Below are 25,639 nucleotides of genomic sequence, written 5' to 3'. Positions count from 1 at the left end.
TTATATATATAATATGGGCTGAAAGTGCACACTCCCAGCTGCAATATGAGAGTTTTCACATCCAAATCGGAGAAAGGGTTTAGGAATCATAGCTCTGTAATGCATAGCCTCCTCTTTTTCAAGGGACCAAAAGTAATTGGACAAGGGACTCTAAGGGCTGCAATTAACTCTGAAGGCGTCTCCCTCGTTAACCTGTAATCAATGAAGTAGTTAAAAGGTCTGGGGTTGATTACAGGTGTGTGGTTTTGCATTTGGAAGCTGTTGCTGTGACCAGACAACATGCGGTCTAAGGAACTCTTAATTGAGGTGAAGCAGAACATCCTGAGGCTGAAAAAAAAGAAAAAATCCATCAGAGAGATAGCAGACATGCTTGGAGTAGCAAAATCAACAGTCGGGTACATTCTGAGAAAAAAGGAATTGACTGGTGAGCTTGGGAACTCAAAAAGGCCTGGGCGTCCACGGATGACAACAGTGGTGGATGATCGCCGCATACTTTCTTTGGTGAAGAAGAACCCGTTCACAACATCAACTGAAGTCCAGAACACTCTCAGTGAAGTAGGTGTATCTGTCTCTAAGTCAACAGTAAAGAGAAGACTCCATGAAAGTAAATACAAAGGGTTCACATCTAGATGCAAACCATTCATCAATTCCAAAAATAGACAGGCCAGAGTTACATTTGCTGAAAAACACCTCATGAAGCCAGCTCAGTTCTGGAAAAGTATTCTATGGACAGATGAGACAAAGATCAACCTGTACCAGAATGATGGGAAGAAAAAAGTTTGGAGAAGAAAGGGAACGGCACATGATCCAAGGCACACCACATCCTCTGTAAAACATGGTGGAGGCAACGTGATGGCATGGGCATGCATGGCTTTCAATGGCACTGGGTCACTTGTGTTTATTGATGACATAACAGCAGACAAGAGTAGCCGGATGAATTCTGAAGTGTACCGGGATATACTTTCAGCCCAGATTCAGCCAAATGCCGCAAAGTTGATCGGACGGCGCTTCATAGTACAGATGGACAATGACCCCAAGCATACAGCCAAAGCTACCCAGGAGTTCATGAGTGCAAAAAAGTGGAACATTCTGCAATGGCCAAGTAAATCACCAGATCTTAACCCAATTGAGCATGCATTTCACTTGCTCAAATCCAGACTTAAGACGGAAAGACCCACAAACAAGCAAGACCTGAAGGCTGCGGCTGTAAAGGCCTGGCAAAGCATTAAGAAGGAGGAAACCCAGTGTTTGGTGATGTCCATGGGTTCCAGACTTAAGGCAGTGATTGCCTCCAAAGGATTCGCAACAAAATATTGAAAATAAAAATTTTTTTTTTGGGTTTGGTTTATTTGTCCAATTACTTTTGACCTCCTAAAATGTGGAGTGTTTGTAAAGAAATGTGACAATTCCTACAATTTCTATCAGATATTTTTGTTCAAACCTTCAAATTAAACGTTACAATCTGCACTTGAATTCTGTTGTAGAGGTTTCATTTCAAATCCAATGTGGTGGCATGCAGAGCCCAACTCGCCAAAATTGTGTCACTGTCCAAAGATTTCTGGACCTAACTGTACATGGAGTCGGCAAGTCACCGACTAGACAATGGCTACTAAGGTAATTACATTATCAATACACAACTACAATACAATGATTACTGGAAAAGTCTGGAGAACAATAGCTAAGCAAACATGACTTAGCACACATAAGAACAATAGTCTGGCTGAATGTTAAGAAACTTTAACCCATGACAGTCCATGTCGTCACAATCCTCCCCCTTCTTAATATTAGCCAGACATGATAGGCTTCCGATCATCCTTCTCCTCTTGACGGCATTGTCCTTTTTAATGGTGAGGTCAGCAACAGAGGCTCGCATCTATACACCTCCCCCTGATTACCTCCCCCAAGTTGAGCAGCCATATTGTGGACAAGCACTAAGGTGGGGTCCATGAGTTGGGCCTGCACAAATCTCCCACTATCAATCCTGCCCCAGTCAATAGCCACAGTGTGGTTAGGCTTACTCACGGTTCTTGGCTCAGAAGTGGATGATGGAGACTGGGAATGCAAACCATCCCTGGAAAAGATGTTAGAAAGATCCACATCGGGGTCCTGCTTGGCTCGGAGGTGGGTGATGGCTGCTTCAAACTGACTGGATAGTCCTTGTCCTAGGTCATTCTCCAAAATGACTGGTGTGAGCAGGTAATTCACAAGCCCCACTTTCACTTCCCTTTGAGTGGTATCCGAAACAACAGGCTTGGTGGGGCCATCTATGAACCCCACTTCAACTTCCTCCTGGCTAGTCCCCGAAACAACAGGTGTGGGGAGGCTGTCCATAAACTCCATATGGACCTCTTCCTGGTCAGACCCCAAAGTAACTGGTGTGGGGACGGTGTCCATAAGCTCCACATCAGCCTTGCTCTGGTCAGTCTCCACAATGTCAGGTATGGGGATGTTCACAATCCCCACAGCGATCACTTCCTGGTTGGTCCCCAAAATACCAGGTGTGGGGAGGCTGTCCTCAAGCTCCACCTCGACCTCTCCCTGGTCGGTCCTTATGTCCAACTGCACACATGCCAGAGGAATGTCTGAGCGCTGGCCCTCAGCCAGGGAGATGGATAATTGGGAATCTGGTACAGGGTCTTCTGGGGAAACAATAACTGGGCTTACCAGAGTGATGGAAGATCCAATGTCTCGAAGTCCCTGAGCCTGTATATCACCGACCTTGACCGTCTGGATGTGGGGATGGAGGTTGGCTGGTGTACGGTGTCCGGCCTGCCGTAGGTTGTGGACTGGATAAACCACTTCCTCAGCTATTGGTGTTTCTTGGGAGTAGCATTCCTCAGGTCTCGTTGGTTCATCTCGGCATATGTTGACTGGTTGGAGTGGCAGACGGGCTCCAAGCATGCGGCCTCGGTTTTGGAGACAATCTTTATCTATATGTCCATTGCGCCCACATGTATAACAGCGCCATAGATTGGGCGAGTCACAGGCCCTGTTTCTGGTCCTTTGTTTTGGCGCAGCTTCTGCTGGGTAGCGGGACAATCCTTCTCGACCGGCTGGTGCTAGCAGTACGGCAGCTGGAATCCCATAAACATATTCCAGAACATAAGCCCTCTCTTCTCTTGAGGATCTAGGCCCCAATGCATCCAACAACGCTGTGGCTTGGGCCATTTTGGACCAAGTTGATTCCCGATTGTCACTAGATCCACGATGTGGCACATAGTTTAAATCCTCCGGGTCAATATCGGCGGGATCCTCATCGTCCTCTGCATCATTCTGGGCATCCCAACGGACTAATTTCCGGATCAAGTCCGACCGAGTCTCAGCGTTCCAGTAGATAATCTTTCGCCTCTGGCACAGATCCTGTAGCATCCATTTACTGCAGCGGTCGTAACTCCTCTCTTGTCCTTGTCCCATGGCTGAGCTGGTGGGGTTGGACATGGCAGCGTCCGAAACCTGAATGCCTCCCCTATGGCCTGCTGGGTATGCTTATGTGCCTCCCTGGTTGTTGAGCCCTGGACGGTGTCCACGAACACCAGTCCGCTGCAGCTCCCCTGGGTAAACCAGGCTGAGTAGTGTCCCACTGCTGCCACCAATTGTGGAGACACGGGGCTCAGTGGGTGCTCTCGTCCACTAAAACCCGCCGCCTTTAGAAAGACAGCGTGGCTCAGGGCTCATCCCAACTGAACGCCGGCCTCCTTAACCGTGGGCGTAACACTACTCAGACAACACAGGGTAAGGGAACCACAATAATTAGACTTTATTGGATCCCCAAACAATTAACGGCACATAACACATAACCAGCAAAACACACAAATGTAACAGGCAACAGAGTCTCACCCTTCCGCTGGCTCACCAGGGATTTAGAATGTCCATGCCTCAGAGCTTCCAGGGCCGCTTACTCCAGTCCAACAGCACCCCGCTTTTGGCGGGCACCCACCGAGAAAGGAATAATGCCAGATTTAGGAAACTGTGTGAGGTCTGCAAAGTCTGTAACAGGTGACTGAACTGTCCCAACCTGAGTGTCCTCCTTAGCTAGTCCTGGTATGATGTTACAATCCTGGCAGCCGGAGTCGAAATCCCTAGGCTGTGGATATGGTCTCCAACCGGAATCGGAGTCCCTAGATTGAAGCCATAAGATTTCCTGATCCTCTAGTCAGCTCCAAAGAGCTTAGACTGGATCCATCAGCATCCATCAACCTTCATCAACCCTGGTGGCTTAAAGATGTCCCTTTTATAGCCATAACCTTCCCTTAGGATACACTGCGTCCTCATCGATTGGTTGGACAAGATTGCTTCTCCCATTGGATGAATTTCAAGCTGCATGGATAATGTTCATTTAAATGATGTGCATAGAAAGACTCAGTATATCTACATGGAGTCGGCAAGTCACAGACTCAACAATGGCTACTAAGGTAATCACATTAGCAATACACAACTACAATACAATGGTTACTGGAAAAGTCTGGAGAACAATAGCTAAGCAAACATGACTTAGCACACATAAGAACAATAGTCTGGCTGAATGTTAAGAAACTTTAACCCATGAGAGTCCATGTCGTCACAATATCTTATCATGTATCTCTGTATACAGGGAGCTCCCCCTAGTGGTGGCTGCAGACAGGATCTTATCATGTATCTCTGTATACAGGGAGCTCCCCCTAGTGGTGGCTGCAGACAGGATCTTATCATGTATCTCTGTATACAGGGAGCTCCCCCTAGTGGTGGCTGCAGACAGGATATTATCATGTATCTCTGTATACAGGGAGCTCCCCCTAGTGGTGGCTGCAGACAGGATCTTATCATGTATCTCTGTATACAGGGAGCTCCCCCTAGTGGTGGCTGCAGACAGGATATTATCATGTATCTCTGTATACAGGGAGCTCCCCCTAGTGGTGGCTGCAGACAGGATATTATCATGTATCTCTGTATACAGGGAGCTCCCCCTAGTGGTGACTGCAGATAGGATCTTATCATGTATCTCTGTATACAGGGAGCTCCCCCTAGTGGTGTCTGCAGACAGGATCTTATCATGTATCTCTGTATACAGGGAGCTCCCCCTAGTGGTGGCTGCAGACAGGATCTTATCATGTATCTCTGTATACAGGGAGCTCCCCCTAGTGGTGACTGCAGACAGGATCTTATCATGTATCTCTGTATACAGGGAGCTCCCCCTAGTGGTGTCTACAGACAGGATCTTATCATGTATCTCTGTATACAGGGAGCTCCCCCTAGTGGTGACTGCAGACAGGATCTTATCATGTATCTCTGTATACAGGGAGCTCCCCCTAGTGGTGGCTGCAGATAGAGTAGCAGCTGTTGCTTTCTGGTTTCATCTGTGACTGCTATAGTTATGCCTTTTTATTAGTTATAATTCCCAATATGCAGACTGGAGTGCGGTTTCTCAGCCTTTAGTGCTGCCCCCTGGTGGATAGGCAGTGAATAAGATATGACAAGTGCAGTACACGCAGGGTTCAGAGCGGTTTTATTGACATGTGGGTACAAGCATTGGGCACGTTTCTACCCGTTTGCTCCCGAAATGACTCCCCCTGAGTATTCGCAGAGCCGCGGATTCTTCATTCAGGAGGGGAAGCAGAGGGAGCAGCACTCCAGGCAGATGTCCAGGCAGTCTGAGGAGCGGCAGCCCTCGTCCAGTACGGCACAACCAGGGTCACAAGGCCACAACCGGGCACTCAGCAATCCACAGGGGCACAACGAGCCGCACGGGCTCAGACACCCCAGGACTGAGGAGCAGAGGATGGAGACCTCACAAAACAGGACGGCCAGGAGACAGCGGGCGCACCTGTCTACAGGAGAGAGAAAGCGGTCAGCATAGAGACAGCAGGCGCACCTGTCTACAGGAGAGAGACAGCGGTCAGGAGGGAGACAGCAGGCACACCTGTCTACAGGAGAGAGACAGCGGTCAGGAGGGAGACAGCGGGCACACCTGTCTACAGGAGAGAGACAGCGGTCAGCAGGGAGACAGCGGGCACACCTGTCTACAGGAGAGAGACAGCGGTCAGGAGGGAGACAGCGGGCACACCTGTCTACAGGAGAGAGACAGCGGTCAGCAGGGAGACAGCGGGCGCACCTGTCTACAGGAGAGAGACAGCGGTCAGCAGCGAGACAGCAGGCACACCTGTCTACAGGAGAGAGACAGCGGTCAGCAGGGAGACAGCGGGCACACCTGTCTACAGGAGAGAGACAGCGGTCAGCAGGGAGACAGCGGGCACACCTGTCTACAGGAGAGAGACAGCGGTCAGCAGGGAGACAGCGGGCGCACCTGTCTACAGGAGAGAGACAGCGGTCAGGAGGGAGACAGCAGGCGCACCTGTCTACAGGAGAGAGACAGCGGTCAGGAGGGAGACAGCGGGCGCACCTGTCTACAGGAGAGAGACAGCGGTCAGCAGGGAGACAGCGAGCGCACCTGTCTACAGAAGAGAGACAGCGGTCAGCAGCGATACAGCAGGCACACCTGTCTACAGGAGAGAGACAGCGGTCAGCAGGGAGACAGCGGGCACACCTGTCTACAGGAGAGAGACAGCGGTCAGCAGGGAGACAGCAGGCACACCTGTCTACAGGACAGAGACAGCGGTCAGCAGGGAGACAGCAGGCACACCTGTCTACAGGAGAGAGACAGTGGTCAGCAGGGAGACAGCGGGCGCACCTGTCTACAGGAGAGAGACAGCGGTCAGCAGGGGGACAGCGGGCGCACCTGTCTACAGGAGAGAGACAGCGGTCAGCAGGGAGACAGTGGGCGCACCTGTCTACAGGAGAGAGACAGCGGTCAGCAGGGGGACAGCGGGCGCACCTGTCTACAGGAGAGAGACAGCGGTCAGCAGAGAGACAGCGGGCACACCTGTCTACAGGAGAGAGACAGCGGTCAGCAGGGAGACAGCGGACGCACCTGTCTGCAGGAGAGAGACAGCGGTCAGCAGGGGGACAGCGGGCGCACCTGTCTACAGGAGAGAGACAGCGGTCAGGAGGGAGACAGCAGGCACACCTGTCTACAGGAGAGAGACAGCGGTCAGGAGGGAGACAGCAGGCACACCTGTCTACAGGAGAGAGACAGCAGGCACACCTGTCTACAGGAGGGAGACAGCGGGCACACCTGTCTACAGGAGAGAGACAGCAGGCACACCTGTCTACAGGAGGGAGACAGCAGGCACACCTGTCTACAGGAGAGAGACAGCAGGCACACCTATCTACAGGAGAGAGACAGCAGGCACACCTGTCTACAGGAGAGAGACAGAAGGCACACCTGTCTACAGGAGAGAGACAGCGGTCAGCAGGTAGACAGCGAGCACACCTGTCTACAGGAGAGAGACAACAGGCACACCTGTCTACAGGAGAGAGACAGCAGGCACACCTGTCTACAGGAGAGAGACAACAGGCACACCTGTCTACAGGAGAGAGACAACAGGTACACCTGTCTACAGGAGAGAGACAACAGGCACACCTGTCTACAGGAGAAAGGCAACAGGCACACCTGTCTACAGGAGAGAGACAACAGGGACACCTGTCTACAGGAGAGAGACAACGGGCACACCTGTCTACAGGAGAGAGACAACAGGCACACCTGTCTACAGGAGAGAGACAACAGGCACACCTGTCTACAGGAGAGAGACAGCGGTCAGGAGAGAGACAGCAGGCACACCTGTCTACAGGAGAGAGACAGCAGGCACACCTGTCTACAGGGAGACAGCGGGCACACCTGTCTACAGGAGAGAGACAGCAGGCACACCTGTCTACAGGGAGACAGCAGGTTTAGCAAGAGACAGTCAGCAGACCGTAAACATAACTGTCTATTTGTGCTCAGCAGAGGGCCCCGGAGACAGCCCCCCATATCTCAGCTTCCTGGACCCTGTGGTGATGGCCGTGGGGGATTTCTATAGTCTTTTGTATAGAGCTTGGGCTGCAGTACCAGACACGGCCAGATGGGCGGCGCTGTGCGGCAGACAGTGCGCTGGGTTAGTCAGTGGTAGCACAGCTCGGAGATCTCCATGGCCAGCTCCAGACACTCGGCCGTGTTCTGACACATATCCAGGAGCTCGCAGCTGGGGTTAGTGCAGCAGCAGCAGCAGGAGGGGCAGCAGCAGAGCTCGTACAGGTCCGGGAGACAGCTGTGACAGCACAGACAGCGCACGCCCGAGGTGCAGGTGCCCGGCATCAGGACCAGACAGTCTGAGAAATGGCAGAAGAGGCAAGCAAGGAGCAGAGAGGCCGTGAGGTCCGACACTGAGGGAGGAAAGGACAAAATCGGTCACACATCCGGCACTGTATATGGGGCGCTGTCTGACACTGTATATGGGGCACTGTCTGACTGACACTGTATATGGGGCACTGTCTGACTGACACTGTATATGGGGCACTGTCTGTCTGACACTGTATATGGGGCGCTGTCTGACACTGTATATGGGGCGCTGTCTGACACTGTATATGGGGCGCTGTCTGTCTGACACTGTATATGGGGCGCTGTCTGACACTGTATATGGGGCACTGTCTGTCTGACACTGTATATGGGGCACTGTCTGTCTGACACTGTATATGGGGCACTGTCTGGCTGACACTGTATATGGGGCACTGTCTGTCTGACACTGTATATGGGGCACTGTCTGTCTGACACTGTATATGGGGCACTGTCTGTCTGACACTGTATATGGGGCACTGTCTGACTGACACTGTATATGGGGCACTGTCTGTCTGACACTGTATATGGGGCACTGGCTGACACTGTATATGGGGCACTGTCTGGCTGACACTGTATATGGGGCACTGGCTGACACTGTATATGGGGCACTGTCTGTCTGACACTGTATATGGGGCACTGTCTGTCTGACACTGTATATGGGGCACTGTCTGGCTGACACTGTATATGGGGCACTGTCTGGCTGACACTGTATATGGGGCACTGTCTGGCTGACACTGTATATGGGGCACTGTCTGTCTGACACTGTATATGGGGCACTGGCTGACACTGTATATGGGGCACTGTCTGGCTGACACTGTATATGGGGCACTGTCTGTCTGACACTGTATATGGGGCACTGGCTGACACTGTATATGGGGCACTGTCTGTCTGACACTGTATATGGGGCACTGTCTGTCTGACACTGTATATGGGGCACTGTCTGTCTGACACTGTATATGGGGCACTGTCTGACACTGTATATGGGGCACTGTCTGTCTGACACTGTATATGGGGCACTGGCTGACACTGTATATGGGGCACTGTCTGTCTGACACTGTATATGGGGCACTGTCTGACACTGTATATGGGGCACTGTCTGTCTGACACTGTATATGGGGCACTGTCTGGCTGACACTGTATATGGGGCACTGTCTGGCTGACACTGTATATGGGGCACTGTCTGTCTGACACTGTATATGGGGCACTGTCTGTCTGACACTGTATATGGGGCACTGGCTGACACTGTATATGGGGCACTGTCTGTCTGACACTGTATATGGGGCACTGTCTTTCTGACACTGTATATGGGGCGCTGTCTGACACTGTATATGGGGCACTGTCTTCTGACACTGTATATGGGGCACTGTCTGTCTGACACTGTATATGGGGCACTGCCTATCTGACACTGTATATGGGGCACTGTCTGTCTGACACTGTATATGGGGCACTGTCTGTCTGACACTGTATATGGGGCACTGTCTGTCTGACACTGTATATGGGGCACTGGCTGACACTGTATATGGGGCACTGTCTGTCTGACACTGTATATGGGGCACTTTCTGACACTGTATATGGGGCACTGTCTTTCTGACACTGTATATGGGGCACTGTCTGTCTGACACTGTATATGGGGCACTGTCTGACTGACACTGTATATGGGGCACTGTCTGTCTGACACTGTATATGGGGCACTGTCTGTCTAAAACTGTATATGGGGCACTGTCTGTCTGACACTGTATATGGGGCACTGTCTGCTGACACTGTATATGGGGCACTGTCTGTCTGACACTGTATATGGGGCGCTGTCTGTCTGACACTGTATATGGGGCACTGTCTGTCTGACACTGTATATGGGGCACTGTCTGACTGACACTGTATATGGGGCACTGTCTGTCTGACCCTGTATATGGGGCACTGTCTGTCTAAAACTGTATATGGGGCACTGTCTGTCTGACACTGTATATGGGGCACTGTCTGCTGACACTGTATATGGGGCACTGTCTGTCTGACACTGTATATGGGGCACTGTCTGTCTGACACTGTATATAGGATCACTGTCTGTCTGACACTGTATATGGGGCGCTGTCTGTCTGACACTGTATATGGGGCACTGTCTGTCTGACACTGTATATGGGGCACTCTCTGACACTGTATATGGGGCGCTGTCTGACTAACACTGTATATGGGGCACTGTCTGTCTGACACTGTATATGGGGCACTGTCTGTCTGACACTGTATATGGGGCACTGTCTGTCTGACACTGTATATGGGGCACTGTCTGACTGACACTGTATATGGGGCACTGTCTGACTGACACTGTATATGGGGCACTGTCTGGCACAATTATGGGATCACTGTCTCACACTGTATATGGGGCACTGTCTGTCTGACACTGTATATGGGGACATTAACGGGCACAATTATGGGAGTATTCTGAGGCCTCTTTATGCTGACACTGTGCACCGGACCTCTATATCTGGCACTGTCTATAGAGACTTTCTATATTTGAAACTTTTGATAGGGAATTTCTTGGTCTGCCACTGGTTATAGGGACTCTAATCCTGCCACTGGTTATAGGGACTCTAATCCTGTCACTGGTTATAGGGACTCTAATTCTGTCACTGGTTATAGGGACTCTAATCCTGCCACTGGTTATAGGGACTCTAATCCTGCCACTGGTTATAGGGACTCTAATCCTGCCACTGGTTATAGGGACTCTAATCCTGTCACTGGTTATAGGGACTCTAATCCTGTCATTGGTTATAGGGACTCTAATCCTGCCACTGGTTATAGGGACTCTAATTCTGTCACTGGTTATAGGGACTCTAATCCTGCCACTGGTTATAGGGACTCTAATCCTGCCACTGGTTATAGGGACTCTAATCCTGTCACTGGTTATAGGGACACTAATCCTGCCACTGGTTATAGGGACTCTAATCCTGCCACTGGTTATAGGGACTCTAATCCTGTCATTGGTTATAGGGACTCTAATCCTGCCACTGGTTATAGGGACTCTAATCCTGTCACTGGTTATAGGGACTCTAATCCTGTCACTGGTTATAGGGACTCTAATCCTGCCACTGGTTATAGGGACTCTAATCCTGCCACTGGTTATAGGGACTCTAATCCTGCCACTGGTTATAGGGACTCTAATCCTGTCACTGGTTATAGGGACTCTAATCCTGTCACTGGTTATAGGGTCTCTAATCCTGTCATTGGTTATAGGGACTCTAATCCTGTCACTGGTTATAGGGACTCTAATCCTGTCACTGGTTATAGGGACTCTAATCCTGTCATTGGTTATAGGGACTCTAATCCTGTCACTGGTTATAGGGACTCTAATTCTGTCACTGGTTATAGGGACTCTAATTCTGTCACTGGTTATAGGGACTCTAATCCTGCCACTGGTTATAGGGACTCTAATCCTGTCACTGGTTATAGGGACTCTAATCTGCCACTGGTTATAGGGACTCTAATCTGCCACTGGTTATAGGGACTCTAATCCTGCCACTGGTTATAGGGACTCTAATCCTGCCACTGGTTATAGGGACTCTAATCCTGTCACTGGTTATAGGGACTCTAATCCTGTCACTGGTTATAGGGACTCTAATCCTGCCACTGGTTATAGGGACTCTAATCCTGCCACTGGTTATAGGGACTCTAATCCTGCCACTGGTTATAGGGACTCTAATCCTGTCACTGGTTATAGGGACTCTAATCCTGTCACTGGTTATAGGGTCTCTAATCCTGTCATTGGTTATAGGGACTCTAATCCTGTCACTGGTTATAGGGACTCTAATCCTGTCACTGGTTATAGGGACTCTAATCCTGTCATTGGTTATAGGGACTCTAATCCTGTCACTGGTTATAGGGACTCTAATTCTGTCACTGGTTATAGGGACTCTAATTCTGTCACTGGTTATAGGGACTCTAATCCTGCCACTGGTTATAGGGACTCTAATCCTGTCACTGGTTATAGGGACTCTAATCTGCCACTGGTTATAGGGACTCTAATCTGCCACTGGTTATAGGGACTCTAATCCTGCCACTGGTTATAGGGACTCTAATCTGCCACTGGTTATAGGGACTCTAATCCTGCCACTGGTTATAGGGACTCTAATTCTGCCACTGGTTATAGGGACTCTAATTCTGTCACTGGTTATAGGGACTCTAATTCTGTCACTGGTTATAGGGACTCTAATCTGCCACTGGTTATAGGGACTCTAATCCTGTCACTGGTTATAGGGACTCTAATCCTGTCACTTGTTATATGGACTCTAATCCTGTCACTGGTTATAGGGACTCTAATCCTGTCACTGGTTATAGGGACTCTAATCTGCCACTGGTTATAGGGACTCTATTCTGCCACTGGTTATAGGGACTCTAATCCTGTCACTGGTTATAGGGACTCTAATCCTGTCACTGGTTATAGGGACTCTAATCTGCCACTGGTTATAGGGACTCTAATCTGCCACTGGTTATAGGGACTCTAATCTGCCACTGGTTATAGGGACTCTAATGCTGTCACTGGTTATAGGGACTCTAATTCTGTCACTGGTTATAGGGACTCTAATCCTGTCACTGGTTATAGGGACTCTAATTCTGTCACTGGTTATAGGGACTCTAATCCTGCCACTGGTTATAGGGACTCTAATCCTGTCACTGGTTATAGGGACTCTAAACTGCCACTGGGTATAGGGACTCTAATGCTGTCACTGGTTATAGGGACTCTAATCCTGTCACTGGTTATAGGGACTCTAATTTTGCCACTGGTTATAGGGACTCTAATCTGTCACTGGTTATAGGGACTCTAATTCTGTCACTGGTTATAGGGACTCTAATCCTGTCACTGGTTATAGGGACTCTAATCCTGTCACTGGTTATAGGGACTCTAATCCTGTCACTGGTTATAGGGACTCTAATCCTGTCACTGGTTATAGGGACTCTAATCCTGTCATTGGTTATAGGGACTCTAATCCTGCCACTGGTTATAGGGACTCTAATCCTGTCACTGGTTATAGGGACTCTAATCCTGTCACTGGTTATAGGGACTCTAATCCTGCCACTGGTTATAGGGACTCTAATCCTGCCACTGGTTATAGGGACTCTAATCCTGCCACTGGTTATAGGGACTCTAATCCTGTCACTGGTTATAGGGACTCTAATCCTGTCACTGGTTATAGGGTCTCTAATCCTGTCATTGGTTATAGGGACTCTAATCCTGTCACTGGTTATAGGGACTCTAATCCTGTCACTGGTTATAGGGACTCTAATCCTGTCATTGGTTATAGGGACTCTAATCCTGTCACTGGTTATAGGGACTCTAATCCTGTCACTGGTTATAGGGACTCTAATCCTGCCACTGGTTATAGGGACTCTAATCCTGTCACTGGTTATAGGGACTCTAATCCTGTCACTGGTTATAGGGACTCTAATCCTGCCACTGGTTATAGGGACTCTAATCCTGTCACTGGTTATAGGGACTCCAATCCTGTCACTGGTTATAGGGACTCTAATCCTGCCACTGGTTATAGGGACTCTAATCCTGTCACTGTTTATAGGGACTCTAATCCTGTCACTGGTTATAGGGACTCTAATCCTGCCACTGGTTATAGGGACTCTAATCTGTCACTGGTTATAGGGACTCTAATCTTGCCACTGGTTATAGGGACTCTAATCCTGTCACTAGTTATAGGGACTCTAATCCTGTCACTAGTTATAGGGACTCTAATCCTGCCACTGGTTATAGGGACTCTAATCCTGTCACTGGTTATAGGGACTCTAATCCTGTCACTGGTTATAGGGACTCTAATCCTGTCACTGGTTATAGGGACTCTAATCCTGTCATTGGTTATAGGGACTCTAATCCTGCCACTGGTTATAGGGACTCTAATCCTGTCACTGGTTATAGGGACTCTAATCCTGTCACTGGTTATAGGGACTCTAATCCTGCCACTGGTTATAGGGACTCTAATCCTGCCACTGGTTATAGGGACTCTAATCCTGCCACTGGTTATAGGGACTCTAATCCTGTCACTGGTTATAGGGACTCTAATCCTGCCACTGGTTATAGGGACTCTAATCCTGTCACTGGTTATAGGGACTCTAATCCTGTCACTGGTTATAGGGACTCTAATCCTGTCACTGGTTATAGGGACTCTAATCCTGTCATTGGTTATAGGGACTCTAATCCTGCCACTGGTTATAGGGACTCTAATCCTGTCACTGGTTATAGGGACTCTAATCCTGTCACTGGTTATAGGGACTCTAATCCTGCCACTGGTTATAGGGACTCTAATCCTGTCACTGGTTATAGGGACTCTAATCTGCCACTGGTTATAGGGACTCTATTCTGCCACTGGTTATAGGGACTCTAATCCTGTCACTGGTTATAGGGACTCTAATCCTGTCACTGGTTATAGGGACTCTAATCTGCCACTGGTTATAGGGACTCTAATCTGCCACTGGTTATAGGGACTCTAATCTGCCACTGGTTATAGGGACTCTAATGCTGTCACTGGTTATAGGGACTCTAATTCTGTCACTGGTTATAGGGACTCTAATCCTGTCACTGGTTATAGGGACTCTAATTCTGTCACTGGTTATAGGGACTCTAATCCTGCCACTGGTTATAGGGACTCTAATCCTGTCACTGGTTATAGGGACTCTAAACTGCCACTGGGTATAGGGACTCTAATGCTGTCACTGGTTATAGAGACTCTAATCCTGTCACTGGTTATAGGGACTCTAATTTTGCCACTGGTTATAGGGACTCTAATCTGTCACTGGTTATAGGGACTCTAATTCTGTCACTGGTTATAGGGACTCTAATCCTGTCACTGGTTATAGGGACTCTAATCCTGTCACTGGTTATAGGGACTCTAATCCTGTCACTGGTTATAGGGACTCTAATCCTGTCACTGGTTATAGGGACTCTAATCCTGTCATTGGTTATAGGGACTCTAATCCTGCCACTGGTTATAGGGACTCTAATCCTGTCACTGGTTATAGGGACTCTAATCCTGTCACTGGTTATAGGGACTCTAATCCTGCCACTGGTTATAGGGACTCTAATCCTGCCACTGGTTATAGGGACTCTAATCCTGCCACTGGTTATAGGGACTCTAATCCTGTCATTGGTTATAGGGACTCTAATCCTGTCACTGGTTATAGGGTCTCTAATCCTGTCATTGGTTATAGGGACTCTAATCCTGTCACTGGTTATAGGGACTCTAATCCTGTCACTGGTTATAGGGACTCTAATCCTGTCATTGGTTATAGGGACTCTAATCCTGTCACTGGTTATAGGGACTCTAATTCTGTCACTGGTTATAGGGACTCTAATTCTGTCACTGGTTATAGGGACTCTAATCCTGCCACTGGTTATAGGGACTCTAATCCTGTCACTGGTTATAGGGACTCTAATCTGCCACTGGTTATAGGGACTCTAATCTGCCACTGGTTATAGGGACTCTAATCCTGCCACTGGTTATAGGGACTCTAATCTGCCACTGGTTATAGGGACTCTAATCCTGCCACTGGTTATAGGGACTCTAATTCTGCCACTGGTTATAGGGACTCTAATTCTGTCACTGGTTATAGGGACTCTAATTCTGTCACTGGTTATAGGGACTCTAATCTGTCACTGGTTATAGGGACTCTAATCCTGCCACTGGTTATAGGGACTCTAATCCTGTCACTGGTTATAGGGACTCTAATCCTGTCACTTGTTATATGGACTCTAATCCTGTCACTGGTTATAGGGACTCTAATCCTGTCACTGGTTATAGGGACTCTAATCTGCCACTGGTTATAGGGACTCTATTCTGCCACTGGTTATAGGGACTCTAATCCTGTCACTGGTTATAGGGACTCTAATCCTGTCACTGGTTATAGGGACTCTAATCTGCCACTGGTTATAGGGACTCTAATCTGCCACTGGTTATAGGGACTCTAATCTGCCACTGGTTATAGGGACTCTAATGCTGTCACTGGTTATAGGGACTCTAATTCTGTCACTGGTTATAGGGACTCTAATCCTGTCACTGGTTATAGGGACTCTAATTCTGTCACTGGTTATAGGGACTCTAATCCTGCCACTGGTTATAGGGACTCTAATCCTGTCACTGGTTATAGGGACTCTAAACTGCCACTGGGTATAGGGACTCTAATGCTGTCACTGGTTATAGGGACTCTAATCCTGTCACTGGTTATAGGGACTCTAATTTTGCCACTGGTTATAGGGACTCTAATCTGTCACTGGTTATAGGGACTCTAATTCTGTCACAGGTTATAGGGACTCTAATCCTGTCACTGGTTATAGGGACTCTAATCCTGTCACTGGTTATAGGGACTCTAATCCTGTCACTGGTTATAGGGACTCTAATCCTGTCACTGGTTATAGGGACTCTAATCCTGTCATTGGTTATAGGGACTCTAATCCTGCCACTGGTTATAGGGACTCTAATCCTGTCACTGGTTATAGGGACTCTAATCCTGTCACTGGTTATAGGGACTCTAATCCTGCCACTGGTTATAGGGACTCTAATCCTGCCACTGGTTATAGGGACTCTAATCCTGCCACTGGTTATAGGGACTCTAATCCTGTCACTGGTTATAGGGACTCTAATCCTGTCACTGGTTATAGGGTCTCTAATCCTGTCATTGGTTATAGGGACTCTAATCCTGTCACTGGTTATAGGGACTCTAATCCTGTCACTGGTTATAGGGACTCTAATCCTGTCATTGGTTATAGGGACTCTAATCCTGTCACTGGTTATAGGGACTCTAATCCTGTCACTGGTTATAGGGACTCTAATCCTGCCACTGGTTATAGGGACTCTAATCCTGTCACTGGTTATAGGGACTCTAATCCTGTCACTGGTTATAGGGACTCTAATCCTGCCACTGGTTATAGGGACTCTAATCCTGTCACTGGTTATAGGGACTCCAATCCTGTCACTGGTTATAGGGACACTAATCCTGCCACTGGTTATAGGGACTCTAATCCTGTCACTGTTTATAGGGACTCTAATCCTGTCACTGGTTATAGGGACTCTAATCCTGCCACTGGTTATAGGGACTCTAATCTGTCACTGGTTATAGGGACTCTAATCTTGCCACTGGTTATAGGGACTCTAATCCTGTCACTAGTTATAGGGACTCTAATCCTGTCACTAGTTATAGGGACTCTAATCCTGCCACTGGTTATAGGGACTCTAATCCTGTCACTGGTTATAGGGACTCTAATCCTGTCACTGGTTATAGGGACTCTAATCCTGTCACTGGTTATAGGGACTCTAATCCTGTCATTGGTTATAGGGACTCTAATCCTGCCACTGGTTATAGGGACTCTAATCCTGTCACTGGTTATAGGGACTCTAATCCTGTCACTGGTTATAGGGACTCTAATCCTGCCACTGGTTATAGGGACTCTAATCCTGCCACTGGTTATAGGGACTCTAATCCTGCCACTGGTTATAGGGACTCTAATCCTGTCACTGGTTATAGGGACTCTAATCCTGTCACTGGTTATAGGGTCTCTAATCCTGTCATTGGTTATAGGGACTCTAATCCTGTCACTGGTTATAGGGACTCTAATCCTGTCACTGGTTATAGGGACTCTAATCCTGTCATTGGTTATAGGGACTCTAATCCTGTCACTGGTTATAGGGACTCTAATCCTGTCACTGGTTATAGGGACTCTAATCCTGCCACTGGTTATAGGGACTCTAATCCTGTCACTGGTTATAGGGACTCTAATCCTGTCACTGGTTATAGGGACTCTAATCCTGCCACTGGTTATAGGGACTCTAATCCTGTCACTGGTTATAGGGACTCTAATCTTGCCACTGGTTATAGGGACTCTAATCCTGTCACTAGTTATAGGGACTCTAATCCTGTCACTAGTTATAGGGACTCTAATCCTGCCACTGGTTATAGGGACTCTAATCCTGTCACTGGTTATAGGGACTCTAATCCTGTCACTGGTTATAGGGACTCTAATCCTGTCACTGGTTATAGGGACTCTAATCCTACCACTGGTTATAGGGACTCTAATCTGTCACTGGTTATAGGGACTCTAATCTTGCCACTGGTTATAGGGACTCTAATCCTGTCACTAGTTATAGGGACTCTAATCCTGTCACTAGTTATAGGGACTCTAATCCTGCCACTGGTTATAGGGACTCTAATCCTGTCACTGGTTATAGGGACTCTAATCCTGTCACTGGTTATAGGGACTCTAATCCTGTCACTGGTTATAGGGACTCTAATCCTGTCATTGGTTATAGGGACTCTAATCCTGCCACTGGTTATAGGGACTCTAATCCTGTCACTGGTTATAGGGACTCTAATCCTGTCACTGGTTATAGGGACTCTAATCCTGCCACTGGTTATAGGGACTCTAATCCTGCCACTGGTTATAGGGACTCTAATCCTGCCACTGGTTATAGGGACTCTAATCCTGTCACTGGTTATAGGGACTCTAATCCTGTCACTGGTTATAGGGTCTCTAATCCTGTCATTGGTTATAGGGACTCTAATCCTGTCACTGGTTATAGGGACTCTAATCCTGTCACTGGTTATAGGGACTCTAATCCTGTCATTGGTTATAGGGACTCTAATCCTGTCACTGGTTATAGGGACTCTAATCCTGTCACTGGTTATAGGGACTCTAATCCTGTCACTGGTTATAGGGACTCTAATCCTGTCACTGGTTATAGGGACTCTAATCCTGCCACTGGTTATAGGGACTCTAATCCTGTCACTGGTTATAGGGACTCCAATCCTGTCACTGGTTATAGGGACTCTAATCCTGCCACTGGTTATAGGGACTCTAATCCTGTCACTGTTTATAGGGACTCTAATCCTGTCACTGGTTATAGGGACTCTAATCCTGCCACTGGTTATAGGGACTCTAATCTGTCACTGGTTATAGGGACTCTAATCTTGCCACTGGTTATAGGGACTCTAATCCTGTCACTAGTTATAGGGACTCTAATCCTGTCACTAGTTATAGGGACTCTAAACTGCCACTGATTATAGGGACTCTAATCTGCCACTGATAGGGACTCTCTCTGATGGCTACTAGCACCCAATCCTGTCACCTGGATTCATTGATCGGTAATTGAAGGGAGAGACTTTCCAAATCTTAATATGATCACTAATTTTGCCAATGTCTGTGATAATCTAATCCCGAGATGTTTGCATTTCCCCAGATGGTGAGATTAGAGATTGCAGCTGTAATTTCTAACATGTAATTGACTTATTTCTGCGTCTGGTCCCTGGAGAGGATAATCTGATTACATGTGGAGATGATTTATACCAATGAATATGGGGTTTGTGTGATTCCGGGCTGGCAGGGGGGTTCGGGTCTGGGGGCTTCGCTTTGGTCTGGGCAGCTGTTTATGGCTGATAGTGCCCTGTCCTCACCCCGTCCTCGCTCCTCTGAAGCCGGTGGCTCGTCACTGGCCCTGTACACAGATCGTTGCTGACTAGATACAATTCATTTCATATTTTGCTCCGGACTTATCTCATAGACCTGACTCCGCTGTCACTGCGGCTTTATAGAGAACGTGCAGTAAATCCGCTCTGCGGTGACGGCTGCCACCATGAGATAAACAGCCGCAATCAAATAACAAGAGGTCTCTTCTAATTCAGCACAAAATGACACTTTTACTGACTACAGTGAAGCACGGCGGGGGCTTAGTGATGTCTACAGTGAAGCATGGTGGGGCTCAGTGATGTCTACAGTGAAGCATGGTGGGGGCTCAGTGATGTCTACAGTGAAGCATGGCGGGGGCTTAGTGATGTCTACAGTGAAGCATGGTAGGGCTCAGTGATGTCTACAGTGAAGCATGGTGGGGCTCAGTGATGTCTACAGTGAAGCATGGTGGGGCTCAGTGATGTCTACAGTGAAGCATGGTGGGGCTCAGTGATGTCTACAGTGAAGCATGGTGGGGGCTCAGTGATGTCTACAGTGAAGCATGGCGGGGGCTTAGTGATGTCTACAGTGAAGAATGGTGGGGGCTTAGTGATGTCTACAGTGAAGCATGGTGGGGCTCAGTGATGTCTACAGTGAAGCATGGCGGGGGCTCACTAATGTCTACAGTGAAGCATGGCGGGGTCTTGATGATAGCTACAGTGAAGCATGGTGGGGGCTCAGTGATGTCTACAGTGAAGCATGGCGGGGGCTCAGTGATATCTACAGTGAAGCATGGTGAAGGCTCAGTGATATCTACAGTGAAGCATGGCGGGAGTTCAGTGATGTCTACAGTGAAGCATGGCGAGGACTCAGTGACATCTACAATGAAGCATGGTGAGGGCTCAGTGATATCTACAGTGAAGCACGGCAGGAGCTCAGTGATGTCTACAGTGAAGCATGGCGGGGGCTCAGTGATATCTACAGTGAATCACGGCGAGAGCTCAGTGACATCTACAATGAAGCATGGCAGGAGCTCAGTGATGTCTATAGTGAAGCATGGCGGGGGCTCAGTGACATCTACAATGAAGCACGGCGAGAGCTCAGTGACATCTACAATGAAGCACGGCGAGAGCTCAGTGACATCTACAATGAAGCATGGCGGGGGCTCAGTGATATCTACAGTGAAGCACGGCGAGGACTTGGTGATATCTACAGTGAAGCACGGCAGGAGCTCAGTGATATCTACAGTGAAGCATGGCGGGGGCTCACTAATGTCTACAGTGAAGCATGGCGGGGGCTTGGTGATAGCTACAGTGAAGCACGGCAAGGACTTGGTGATATCTACAGTGAAGCACGGCAGGAGCTCAGTGATATCTACAGTGAAGCATGGCAGGAGCTCACTGATGTCTACAGTGAAGCACGGCAGGAGCTCAGTGATATCTACAGTGAAGCATGACAGGGGCTCAGTGATATCTACAGTGAAGCATGGCAGGGGCTCAGTGATATTTACAGTGAAGCATGGCAGGAGCTCAGTGATGTCTACAGTGAAGCATGGCAGGAGCTCAGTGATGTCTACAGTGAAGCATGGCGGGGGCTCAGTGATATCTACAATGAAGCATGGCGGGGGCTCAGTGATATCTACAGTGAAGCATGGCGGGAGCTCAGTGATGTCTATAGTGAATCACGGCGGGGGCTCAGTGATATCTACAATGAAGCATGGCGGGGGCTCAGTGATATCTACAGTGAAGCATGGCGGGGGCTCACTAATGTCTACAGTGAAGCATGGCAGGAGCTCAGTGATATCTACAGTGAAGCATGGCAGGAGCTCAGTGATATCTACAATGAAGCACGGAGACTGCAGGAGTCACTACAAGAGGCATTGTGTGATGAATTTGGAGAAACCTCGTGCTATATTAGTTCAGCTTTTTATATTGTTCCTCTTTCATTGGTTTATTGCAAACAGCAGAACGTTTGCCCCTTTTCCTAATAATCCGGATTTGCATGGGGGGGGGGGATAATTTTGATTCTGGCTCTATAGGCAATGGCCACGTCATGTAACTATAGGAGTCATCAGACTGCGTTCTGTGCCATAAACTCCTGTTCTGTGTCAGATCTAGTGACACCTAGTGGTCACATAAATGTGAAGTTTAATATGGTCATTATTTGTTTGCTTTTTTACCTATTTCCACAGCGGATCCCAGCACTCACCGTCCCCTGCGGCCCCCTCTATGTGGCTGGCGGAGAGCACGGGCCCCTCCAGGCTGCTCCTTTTGCCGCTTCTCCGGGATGATTTCGGCTTTTTTCCGCTGACATCTGGGCTTCTGAGAACCTGCTGGTGCGGAGGCTGCGTCACCGCCTGGAGGTCTCCTAGGAAAAGTAATGGACAGTGGAGTAAGACGGGGCTCATAGGGCAAATGTGTGCTAGGACCTCGTCTATATCCAGACAGTGAAAGCCTGACTGGGCCTAGAGGCGCGTTCACACAGAGCAGATATCAGGACAGGATACTGTACAGCGAGGGCTCGGATCATCACTCCGCTCATCACCTCGCACGCTGCCGTCAGCATCAATCACTTCTCCAAAATGGATTTTGGCAGATTTTTTTGCAGCAGGAAGACGATCGGACGTCCTCACCAAAGTCTCCGCGCTGCCGGAGGCCGAGTCAGTCATCATGTAAAGCCTGAGAGGATAAGGAAAGGCAAGTCACTGCACGGCCCGTCCTCTCCGGTCACTACACACACGGCCCGTCCTCCCCGGTCACTACACACACGGCCTGTCCTCTCCGGTCACTACACACACGGCCCGTCCTCTCCGGTCACTACACACACGGCCCGTCCTCTCCGGTCACTACATGGCCTGTCCTCTCCGGTCACTACACACACGGCCCGTCCTCTCCGGTCACTACATGGCCTGTCCTCTCCGGTCACTACACACACGGCCCGTCCTCTCCGGTCACTACACACACGGCCCGTCCTCTCCGGTCACTACACACACGGCCTGTCCTCTCCGGTCACTACACACACGGCCCGTCCTCTCCGGTCACTACACACACGGCCCGTCCTCTCCGGTCACTACATGGCCTGTCCTCTCCGGTCACTACACACACGGCCCGTCCTCTCCGGTCACTACACACACGGCCCGTCCTCTCCGGTCACTACACACACTGCCCGTCCTCTCCGGTCACTACACACACGGCCCGTCCTCTCCGGTCACTACATGGCCTGTCCTCTCCGGTCACTACACACACGGCCTGTCCTCTCCGGTCACTACACACACGGCCCGTCCTCTCCGGTCACGGCACGACCCGTCCTCTCCGGTCACTACACACACGGCCCTTCCTCTCCGGTCACTGCACGGCCCGTCCTCTCCGGTCACTACACACACGGCCCGTCCTCCCCGGTCACTACACACACGGCCTGTCCTCTCCGGTCACTACACACACGGCCCGTCCTCTCCGGTCACTACACGGCCCGTCCTCTCCGGTCACTACACACACGGCCCGTCCTCCCCGGTCACTACACACACGGCCTGTCCTCTCCGGTCACTACACACACGGCCCGTCCTCTCCGGTCACTACACACACGGCCCGTCCTCTCCGGTCACTACACACACGGCCTGTCCTCTCCGGTCACTACACACACGGCCTGTCCTCTCCAGTCACTACACACACGGCCCGTCCTCCCCGGTCACTACACGGCCCGTCCTCTCCGGTCACTACACGGCCCGTCCTCTCCGGTCACTACACGGCCCGTCCTCTCCGGTCACTACACGGCCCGTCCTCTCCGGTCACTACACACACGGCCCGTCCTCTCCGGTCACTACATGGCCTGTCCTCTCCGGTCACTGCACGACCCGTCCTCTCCGGTCACTACACGGCCCGTCCTCTCCGGTCACTACACACACGGCCCGTCCTCCCCGGTCACTACACGGCCCGTCCTCTCCGGTCACTACACGGCCCGTCCTCTCCGGTCACTACACGGCCCGTCCTCTCCGGTCACTACACGGCCCGTCCTCTCCGGTCACTACACGGCCCGTCCTCTCCGGTCACTACACGGCCCGTCCTCTCTGGTCACTACACGGCCCGTCCTCTCCGGTCACTACACACACGGCCCGTCCTCTCCGGTCACTACATGGCCTGTCCTCTCCGGTCACTACACACATGGTCCATCCTCTCCGGTCACTACACACACGGCCCGTCCTCTCCGGTCACTACACGGCCCGTCCTCTCCGGTCACTACACACACGGCCCGTCCTCTCCGGTCACTACACACATGGTCCATCCTCTCCGGTCACTACACACACGGCCTGTCCTCTCCAGTCACTACACACATGGTCCATCCTCTCCGGTCACTACACGACCCGTGCTCCCCGGTCACTAAACACACGGCTCGTCCTCTCCGGTCACTACACGGCCCGTCCTCTCCGGTCACTACACGGCCCATCCTCTCCGGTCACTACACACACGGCCCGTCCTCCCCGGTCACTACACACACGGCCCTCCTCTCCGGTCACTACACACACGGCCCGTCCTCTCCGGTCACTACACACACGGCCTGTCCTCTCCGGTCACTACACACACGGCCCGTTCTCTCCGGTCACTACACACACGGCCCGTCCTCTCCGGTCACTACACACACGGCCCGTCCTCTCCGGTCACTACACATACGGCCCGTTCTCTCTGGTCACTACACACACGGCCCGTCCTCTCCGGTCACTACACACACGGCCCATCCTCTCCGGTCACTACACACGCGGCCCGTCCTCTCCAGTCACTACACACACGGCCCGTCCTCTCCGGTCACTGCACACACGGCCCGTCCTCTCCGGTCACTACACACACGGCCCGTCCTCTCCGGTCACTACACACACAGCCCGTCCTCTCCGGTCACTACACACACGGCCCGTCCTCTCCAGTCACTACACACACGGCCCGTCCTCTCCGGTCACTACACACACGTCCCGTCTTCTCCAGTCACTACACACACGGCTCGTCCTCTCCGGTCACTACACACACGGCCTGTCCTCTCCGGTCACTACACACACGGCCCGTCCTCTCCAGTCACTACACACACGGCCCAACCTCTCCGGTCACTACACACACGGCCCGTCCTCTCCGGTCACTACACACACAGCCCGTCCTCTCCGGTCACTACACACACGGCCCGTCCTCTCCGGTCACTACACATACGGCCCATCCTCTCCGGTCACTACACACGCGGCCCGTCCTCTCCGGTCACTACACACGCGGCCCGTCCTCTCCAGTCACTACACACACGGCCCGTCCTCTCCGGTCACTACACACACGGCCCGTCCTCTCCAGTCACTACACACACGGCCCGTCCTCTCCGGTCACTACACACACGGCCCGTCCTCTCCAGTCACTACACACACGGCTCGTCCTCTCCGGTCACTACACACACGGCCCGTCCTCTCCGGTCACTACACACACGGCCCGTCCTCTCCAGTCACTACACACACGGCCCGTCCTCTCCGGTCACTACACACACGGGCCGTCCTACACTACGCGTCGTGGTACAACCATTCATCATGTCCCCCGCTCGTCATTGTGTCCTCTGTGCGGTGTGGTCGCTGTACTCACCCCTGCAGGTTGTGCCGGTGATACGGATGGAGCCAGGCTCATTACCTCATTGCTCCGCGCTCGCTGCGTTCCTCTTCACACCCTTTCTTCTTCTCTCACATCATTAAATTGTGGATGGTGTTAAAAAGCTTTTGCTGGCGTCACCATATCCTGAGCTGCGGGGAGGAGGGAAGAGATGTACAGAGATGAGAGGGATAGCGAGGATGGAAAAGAAAACATCACACAACACAACAGGAAGCCCCCCGCCTCAAAGCCCAAATATCAGGGGGTTATCAGTATTGGAAAAGGAACCTTTTTGGGCCCCTTTAGGCTCCGGGGCCCGGGTGCGACCACTGCACCCACTATCATCATCTATGTGGAAACTGGAAAGTACATCTACGGAGTGCGGTACCCTGACTAACCCATACAATGCCTTGAAAAAAAGTATTC

At 50.4% G+C, this 25,639-nt stretch overlaps 1 protein-coding gene across 3 annotated transcripts; it reads right to left on the bottom strand.

Moving 5' to 3' along the window:
* Nucleotides 1-5,465: 5,465 nt before the first annotated feature.
* LOC142251595 (myoD family inhibitor domain-containing protein-like) lies at nt 5,466-25,386 on the bottom strand. Of its 3 annotated transcripts, none has more exons than XM_075324549.1 (4): nt 25,211-25,386; nt 22,158-22,291; nt 21,822-21,980; nt 5,466-6,956 (listed from the first exon to the last, which is right to left on the bottom strand). In XM_075324549.1, exons 2-4 carry the CDS (start codon nt 22,282-22,284, stop codon nt 5,578-5,580), a joined length of 1,665 nt encoding a protein of 554 aa, XP_075180664.1. In that variant the 5' UTR covers nt 22,285-22,291; nt 25,211-25,386; the 3' UTR covers nt 5,466-5,577. The 3 variants fall into 3 exon arrangements, with proteins under 3 accessions (XP_075180664.1, XP_075180666.1, XP_075180665.1); XM_075324551.1 differs by having other exon boundaries at nt 5,466-5,804; nt 25,211-25,380; XM_075324550.1 differs by lacking the exon at nt 5,466-6,956 and adding an exon at nt 7,676-8,235 and having other exon boundaries at nt 25,211-25,378.
* Between the last annotated feature and the right edge of the window lie 253 nt (nt 25,387-25,639).

Source organism: Anomaloglossus baeobatrachus, chromosome 9 (assembly GCF_048569485.1).
Source record: "Anomaloglossus baeobatrachus isolate aAnoBae1 chromosome 9, aAnoBae1.hap1, whole genome shotgun sequence".
Classification (NCBI taxonomy): Eukaryota; Metazoa; Chordata; class Amphibia; order Anura; family Aromobatidae; genus Anomaloglossus; species Anomaloglossus baeobatrachus.
This window is presented reverse-complemented; position numbering and strand designations above follow the sequence as displayed.